Source organism: Haliotis cracherodii, unplaced genomic scaffold (genome assembly GCF_022045235.1).
Source record: "Haliotis cracherodii isolate W230 unplaced genomic scaffold, xgHalCrac1.p SCAF_13, whole genome shotgun sequence".
NCBI lineage: Eukaryota > Metazoa > Mollusca > Gastropoda > Lepetellida > Haliotidae > Haliotis > Haliotis cracherodii.
In genome coordinates this window covers 10647221-10655903 of record NW_027266268.1, presented here as the reverse complement: position 1 = coordinate 10655903, position 8683 = coordinate 10647221, and the positions used below count along the sequence as shown (strand labels likewise).

Below are 8683 nucleotides of genomic sequence, written 5' to 3'. Positions count from 1 at the left end.
CATTTTAACACACAGGGTTCATTTCAACACAGGGTTCATTTCAACAATCAGGGTTCATTTTAACACAGGGTTCATTTTAACACTCACGGTTCATTTTAACACACAGCGTTCATTTTAACACTCAGGGTTCAATTTAACACACAGCGTTCATTTTAACTCACAGGGTTCATTTTAACACACAGGGTTCATTTTAACACTCGGGATTAATTTTAACACTCGGGGTTCATTTTAAAACTCAGTGTTCATTTTAACACACAGGGTTCTTTTTAACACACAGGGTTCATTTTAACACACAGAGTTCATTTTAACATTCGGGGTTCATTTTAACACACAGGGTTCATTTTAACACACAGGGTTCATTTTAACACACAACGTTCATTTTAACATTCGGTGTTCATTTTAACACTCACGGTTCATTTTAACACACAGCGTTCATTTTAACACTCAGGGTTCAATTTAACACACAGGGTTCATTTTAACACACAGGGTTCATTTTAACACACAGGGTTCATTTTAACACTCGGGATTAATTTTAACACTCGGGGTTCATTTTAAAACTCAGTGTTCATTTTAACACACAGGGTTCTTTTTAACACACAGGGTTCATTTTAACACACAGAGTTCATTTTAACATTCTGGGTTCATTTTAACACACAGGGTTCATTTTAACACACAGGGTTCATTTTAACACACAACGTTCATTTTAACATTCGGTGTTCATTTTAACACTCAGGGTTCATTTTAACACACAGGGTTCATTTTAACACGCAGGGTTCATTTTAACACACAGGGTTCATTTTAACACTCGGGGTTTCGTTCTTCCTTTTCTGATGACTGACAAGTTTAGGGATGAGGGGAGAATAGGAATGTATGTTTTGCCTCTGTTGTTTTTAAAAAAAATCAATATGGGCTTCTTCCTTCCTTATCCCAGCCACCCATGCTTGTTTCTTTGGTTTTCATTTTAATTCCTAAGATTTCCACTAATATAAGACACCCTAATATAATTAAAATAAGTAATTGATCTAAAATATGCTTTAATAGTTTTGTTTTTTCTTGGTTTCAGGATGAAAAGATGCCAGGTGCGGAAAGACAAAGAAGGGTATTTCAATATTGCTCTTCAGTGTTAGATACATGTGTATGAATATCATCACTATACAAATTTATTCTTCATTAAATGAATTGATTTTGAATAGACGTTTTAAATACGTTTTTATTTTACAACTTTCTAGTTTCATTCAAGGCGAATGATAAAATGAAAGTAATTATGGAAGGTTGTGAACAACGTTTGAGTGAGTGAGTTAAAATTTAACGTCACATCGGCAATATTTCAGCAATATCGTGAGTACAACGTTTGAAGTGCAACGAGATGACTAGTTGTTTATCATGATGTGTGTGAGTGAGTGAGTTTGGTTTTACGCCGCGTTTAGCAATCTTCCAGCAATATCCCGTCAGAGGACACCAGAAATGGGATTCACAGTTCACAAATTGTACCCATGTCGGTAATCAAACCCGGGTCTTCAGCGTGGCGAGCAAACGCTGTAACCACTGCCTAGTTTACCATGAAGAAATTACATGTAGAAACAAGAGTTTGCAGTAGTGATACCAATTACATGGACAAGTAAGCTGTGTTACTTGTCTCACATCAGCAAAACAGCTTAAAGCATGTATAAAACCTTAAAGATTACGCGTAGGCATTAGTCCCGTAAATTCCCAGACAGTTTTTGTTATATCAGAGAGAACTCCTGGCGGGACAATAATGTTATTTTCATCTCCTTACACTATTTCAATTGTTGTGTAATTGCAGTAATGCACGGGTAATGTGTTATGACAAACGCAAGAAGTGCTTTCCACACATTACGGGTGTTTAGACAGTAATCGCGTCACCACAGAATCTATTTGCCCTCTGTCCAAACCACATCCACGCATTTCGAAACACGCCCAGTCTCGTGGTCTGTGCATTCTCTTCGCGATAATTACACTTTTCCATTTGCTAGACTAAATGATTTGGGAAGTTTCCAAATTCGCATCAGTGATAAGCTTTTAATCGCCGAAACAGCGGGCAGAAACGACCACTTCCGCTTCGTCAAAGCATACCAATAGCCAGCGCTGTGTCGGATTTTAGACGCCTGCTCATTTGGTCATTTTCGAAATATATGAGCACATTCCGGTATCTGACAATCCAATCAGCTAGACAGACGCATTGCATTATTAGCCCTATGACGTGCAATTGTGATTTGTAATAGTTCTATATAACTGTCTTGTGTTGAGAGGTTCGGACAACATTTTATCGTGATTGACCACTGATGTTCTGATTTCCTATAGGTTTAAGAGCCAGGCTGGGCTTGTTCGGAAAGCAATTTACTGACCGGATAGGTGTGCAATGTCCTTCCCGAGAGAGTAATTGTCGCAATGAATTCTCGCTTTTGATCAAGGTCATATAATACCATTCGTGCAATACGCTTGGACAGTTAGTGTGATTTCTAGCGGCTATCAATCAGAGCTACAGCGGATCTTAAGGTAAGACTAATTCTTTTGGTATTCGTTGATGGTGTATGATTATAAAGAAGTATTTACTTGATATGGGAATTTTATAAAATTTAATGTCATATTTAGCACATATTTTGATATTTGCTTTAAAGTTTGACATTTTATTAATATTTTGTTATAAGACGAAATGAAACAGGTGTAAATGTGTGCATTGTTATAATGTATTTTATGTAATAAGCATTGTCGACTAGCAGAGTTACGTCTCTTAGGCGTATCAGAAACCTATGATCAAGGGTTCGAATTTTCTCAGCAGTTGATTGTTTGTCAGAACCATAACCTTACTCGTGAGTTTTACCAAAGTGGTAAACCTCTAAGACCTGCATCACTTCGGCCTTTCCTCTCACATCAGGCTGTCACGCCGTGATGTAACTGACATAATGTTTAAAGCGGCGTTACACAGTGATTACACAGTTATTGTCCATCAGTTAGATGATAAATGTTGGGTTGTAGTTTGTAAGGAATTCTGTCAGCACCTGAGCTCGTAGGTTTGTCAAAGTGGTTAAGATGTCAGAGATGTGACACTTTGGTCTGCCTCGAACATAACACTGACCCGACCTCCTGATCAGCAACTGTTCAACCAAAACCAAACCCTCTCACTCACTAGCATCTTGACAAATGTCTGAAACATGGCTTAAATGTGACATTTTAGTACTTGTTAATATATCTGTAAGTGGCAATTTAGATGTGAAGACGTATGTGTATTGACGTATGGATTTAACACTTCGTTGTTCTGCTTGCACTTTTAATAAGTACCGAAACAGAAAAATAGACAAATTGAAATCCTGGAGTCCACTCTGTGTTTCCTTGTTGACAAGTCCACTCAAACTACACGTTATCTATGCCCATCCCGTGAAACTAATACTGAATCCTTACTTCATGTATAGTGGGACTGCAATCATGTTAAAGAGTTTGGGGCCAAAGTAGAATGTTTTCTGAATGCAAAATGTACAAAACAATTAACATTTTACAAAATGCTCTGTTTTACTTTGGTCCAACTCTAACATTCTATTAAATCACATCATACTGACATGCCCAAAACATATACTTTTTTCAAGTATATAGAAAAACAAATTGTCACTTGAAAACTTTCTGAAGACTTTAGTCGATATATTTCGGATAGAGAAATCAAATGTACGCAAGAAACAATAAAATCAGACAATTTGACAGGAAATGGAAATATTTTGCAAATAACTGTCTTGTGAAAATGTCTCTCTATTTTGAGCATGGACAATTCCCACAAGTGTGCTGTATGGATTTAGCTTCACACATAGTTAATGATGATCCCAATAAAGCATGGCAAGCGCAGCCTGCTGGTTTCACGACTTGTTAACATTATACTGTACACCTGTATCCTGACTAGCCAACTACAGTTTGCTGTCTGTATAGGTATGTAACCTGCACTTAATAAGTACAATATCTCATGTCATGTTACTGAATGTGAAAATATGTAACATCATATACTGAATTGAATAAAAATATCTTTTTAAAATTGCGATATCGTATCCGACTGAATTCTTCCATACTTACGATATCGTATCCTACTGATTTTCCCAATGCTTGCAATATCATATCCTACTGAATTAAATAAAAAATATATATTCGTTTTTTAAAGAATACTTACGATATCGTATCCTACTGATTTTCTGAATACTTACAATATCGTATCCTACTGATTTTCTCAATATTTACAATATCATATCCTACAGATGTTTTCCATATTTACGATATCGTATCCTACTGATTTTCTCAATACTTATATTGTCGTATCCTACTGATTTGCTCACAATAACGCATTCTATTGATTTTCCCAAGACTTGCAATATCATATCCTACAGATGTTTTCCATATTTACGATATCGTATCCTACTGATTTTCTCAATACTTATGATATCGTATCCTACTGATATTCTCAATATTTGCAATATCATATCCTACTGATGTTTTCCATATTTACGATATCGTATCCTACTGATTTTCTTAATACTTACAATATCGCATCCTACTGATATTCTTAATACTTGCAATATCATGTGCAACTGAATTAAATAAATAATATAGATTCTTTTATTAAAGAATACTTTATTAAATCGTATCCTACTGATTTTTTTCAATACTTACAATATCGTGTCCTACTGATTCTATCATTACTTACAATATCGTATGAGTTTTCGAGATTCACATCAGCATTTTCGTTCGGGAGATACTAATATTCTTCCTCTCGTTTTCTTAAATCAGTGCGTCAAACAGGTACTGTAATAACATCCATCACATATCGTCACGCGAGACTCGTCATCAATCAAGCAGATTGCTCCCCGACATCTGAATCCACTCAGATCGACAAATTTTGAATTCTCGTAAACACAGAAATGTGACATTTACCCTGATGAATAAGCATGAGCGGAAAGGTCAGGGGTGAAGGATATGTATAAGAATAACACGTAAATCACGTCCACGACACATATCAGTGATCTCTATCAGGAAAATGAGGAAATAATTAGGTAAGCGAACGAAAAACACTGCAGCGATCCTCACGTTCGAGTGTTTTTTTCGTGCAAAAGCTAAACTGCCACGTAATCATGTTTAGCTCGTGCTCCACGTGCATATTCCAATCACCCAGAAGGCATCGATGTTGCCACATGCAACCCATACTTGTCTTGAGAGGCGACTTACGGGATCGGGTGGTCAGACTCGCTGACTTGGTGACATGTCATCGTATCCCGATTGCGTACATCATGATACCAATCACTGGATTGTCTGGTCCAAACTCGATCATTTACAGACCGCAGTCATATAGCTGGAATATTGCTGAGTGCCGCGGTGAAGAAACAACAGGCAGTAGTTTTAATATATTGTTTTGTTTTGACCGACTGATTTGAACCTGAAACATACATATTTAAAACAAACACGGTTAAAATATCACATCTATCAATGTGGTTTTGTACATGTAGATATTAGAGCCAATAAATATGAATGTCTTTTTTCAGTTTATAGCAGTGATGAAGATCGCACCTGTGCTGCCTGTGTTCATCTGCCTGTGGGGTGAGTAGTACCACAGGAATTTTGGTTTGTTTGTTGTTTAACGCCGCACTCAGCAATATATTCCAGCTATATGCCGGCGGTCTGTAAATAATCGAGTCTGGACCAGACAATCGAGTGAGTGACATCATGAGCACCGATCCACGCAATTGGGATCCGATGACATCCATCAGCCACGTCAGCGAGCCTGACCACCCGATCCCGTTAGTCGCCTCTTACGACATGCATAGTCGCCTTTTGTGGCAAGGATGGGTTGCTGAAGATCTATTCTACCCCGGATCTTCACGGGTCTAGTACCACAGGAATCTACAGGAATCTACACACTTTTGTAAATGAGTGGGTCAGTGAGGTTTACCAATCAGCATTGTGTTCCATATATACTAATCCAAAGAAGTCACAGAACACCCGATTGTTTCATGCCATGGCAGATCAATTATAGAACATGACACAATCGGATCTTCTTTAACTTCTTTTGAGTATAAGTATATAAATGGCATGTAAATAATCAAATCACCGCCAGGCAGACCAGTGGTTGGTTTATTACCTCGATATATCGTTTACAGTAGCGTTACATGCTTACCGATTTCAAATCGTTATTTGCACATTTACACTGGTTTGCCATTGGCACCATACTAGCAAGGATAACGTAAGTCCGAACACATCCTTTAGTTTCCTTCAACTGGGATTCTTCTCAGCGGCAGGCTATTGTTTCTGTTACCGTTTCAACGTACATTTTTTGCATGAAAGGAAGAGGCGGACCTTTTAAAAAAATTAAGGCCACGCAGCATTCGGCCTTCAACCATCTTTCACTTTCTATGGTTACAAGAACATATTGCAATTATACCATACCTTATAATGTTCATATCTTTGTATTTTTTAGTACGCTTCCTGCATGACGAGATTTGTTTCGATTCTGATACAACATGCTCTTCTGATATCGTATGGATATTTATTTTAATAACTGACATCGTGAATGTCAGACAGGTTGATATACTTTCAACCAAATTATGATATTATAAAACCTGAAATTCTAAAATCACAAAATGCATCCTCCTATAATAGGCTGTATCCTCGAGTGATCCCGCTTCTCATCGTCACCATTGGGCATGACAGTAGTTGAGCTGGGTTTTTTCTCTTCCAGCTGGATCAATGGCTTTCCTAGATTTTTCCGAGCGAATGATCCCGACTTTTCTACTTCCGCTTTTCGACCATAACGACGACGGTGTTCTTAGCAACGGTGAGATCGAGGAAGTGAAGAGTCACCTCCCTTCGTTTGGATTCAACAGTGGGGAGACGAGGCTACTCATGGCCACGGCCGATAAGAATAAAGATGGCGTGTTGAATGCTTCCGGTAAGAAACGTTTTTTCATTAAGTAATGTTGTACTTAAACAATCAAGGCACTTGTTTCAATTATGGCAAGGCTGTGCAGAGTTGCGTCCCTTAGGCGTGCCATGATCCTGTGATCATGGTTTCAATCCCAGTTTCGCTGTGCTTATGATCACTCTTGGCATCAGCTTCATATCCGTACTTTTGATGTTCACAAAGTGCTAAAAGTATCTCAGATTTGCATCACTTTAAGCTTCCACGACAGCTCACACGCCGTGATATAAACTGAACTACTGATAAAACGGCGTAAAACACAACTCACTCTTGTTTCATGAAGAAACATCGTTTGTATAAAAGGATATTTTTTCTTTCAGAATTCAAAGACCTATACCAGCTGATCATGGCCGAGCAGATCCTGCGACTGGAAGAGGCCATCAACAAATAAGGTTCGACCCCAGCATCCCTGTTAAACATCTCCCGCTTGACCTGTCTCCTGGCGACCTGACGATGGTTTGGCTTGTCACTCAAACACTTGTCTGAGTGAAATGTGCACTTAGAATAGCTCTACCTACCAATATGTATTTTTGAATAAAATAGTATTTGTACAATGCATTTCATTTCGTTAATGGACGATTCCACGGTCAGCAGACATGCGACATACCCCATGAGACAGTCGGAAAGCCTTGTGGTTAACTCACTAACAACGAAACAACCGGGTGGGTTATTATCATAATCGGGAAAAGTTGGGATTTGCACCCAAGACCCATGATCCTGGCACGAAAAAGGGACGTAACTCTATACCACCATCGCCACCAAATTCACATGACACCAACATCTGTACATTACATTTTTTTTAAACAGTCTGTTAAATAGCCTTGCATCCTGTTTATTTCGTTCAGATATCACCGTTCTTCAAGATTGTTCCTGTAGAGTATCGTACCTTAGTTGTTCCAGACTCGGCTGATCGTGGGGGGTTCGAATGTAAGTTGGGTTTAATAAAGCCCCTTGACAGTGGTTTTGTTCTATCACGGCGTGTCATGAGCTGTTGGAGGAAAACTCCGAGTGACTACACAATTTTAGGGACCGACCATTATTAGTATGGAAAGGGTGAAAGGGTTTTTCATCTTAGAGCCAGTAAAACTATTCTTTTTTCCCGTAAGGAAGTGTTTTTTAAACAACACATTTGTTTAAAACATCCACGATGACCAACACACAAATTAAATAATTAGGCAAAATAAACCTAAGGCATTTTTTTATATTTTAAAATACCAGGTTTCCCCAAGAAAATGTTTGGTCTCTGATGACTTTACTACTTTGTCGAAACTTTTGAGAACCAGTTTAGTGTCAACTGACCAAGGATCATAATCGGTGCAATCTGGAAGAAGAACCAACGATCATGGAATTCTGACGTATTTTGGTACGTCAAATTGCGCCTCAGAACACTGGGCAACCCCACAATGGGGAATCGTGCTTTTAATTTGGGTTACAGTCAGCAATATTCATACTACATCACGACAGCCTGGAAATGCCAGTTACCCAGCCTGGCCGAGCGGTCCAAATAGTCGCCTCTTATGGTGGTAACGGATTACTGGTGGGCATTTCTAACCCGTGTCCACATTGCGTATTATTTTAATCGAGAGCAAGAGGGACGACAACAAGTTGATACGGTCTAGCATTCAGCGTTCCTATATTTTTTTCAGGTTCTGTGAATGAGTCAAACAAATGTTTTCTCAATTCAGAGGTCACTAATGTTCCAGCTAAATCATGAGGACC

The 8683-nt window shown here is 38.4% G+C and overlaps 1 protein-coding gene across 1 annotated transcript; it reads left to right on the top strand.

Moving 5' to 3' along the window:
• Positions 1 to 2182: 2182 nt before the first annotated feature.
• LOC139458884 (uncharacterized) lies at positions 2183 to 7477 on the top strand. Its single transcript, XM_071240319.1, has 4 exons — positions 2183 to 2517; positions 5532 to 5586; positions 6725 to 6934; positions 7285 to 7477. Exons 2-4 carry the CDS (start codon positions 5544 to 5546, stop codon positions 7353 to 7355), a joined length of 324 nt encoding a protein of 107 aa, XP_071096420.1. The 5' UTR covers positions 2183 to 2517; positions 5532 to 5543; the 3' UTR covers positions 7356 to 7477.
• The last annotated feature ends 1206 nt before the right edge of the window (positions 7478 to 8683 follow it).

What these genes read in the sequence shown, in the direction of transcription:
- LOC139458884 (XM_071240319.1), top strand. Translation starts at nt 5,544, where the DNA reads ATGAAGATCGCACCTGTGCTGCCTGTGTTCATCTGCCTGTGGG. An exon ending in TGTGTTCATCTGCCTGTGGG is followed by an intron (nt 5,587 to 6,724) that starts GTGAGTAGTACC and finishes TTTCTCTTCCAG; the next exon opens with CTGGATCAATGGCTTTCCTA. An exon ending in TGGCGTGTTGAATGCTTCCG is followed by an intron (nt 6,935 to 7,284) that starts GTAAGAAACGTT and finishes TTTTTCTTTCAG; the next exon opens with AATTCAAAGACCTATACCAG.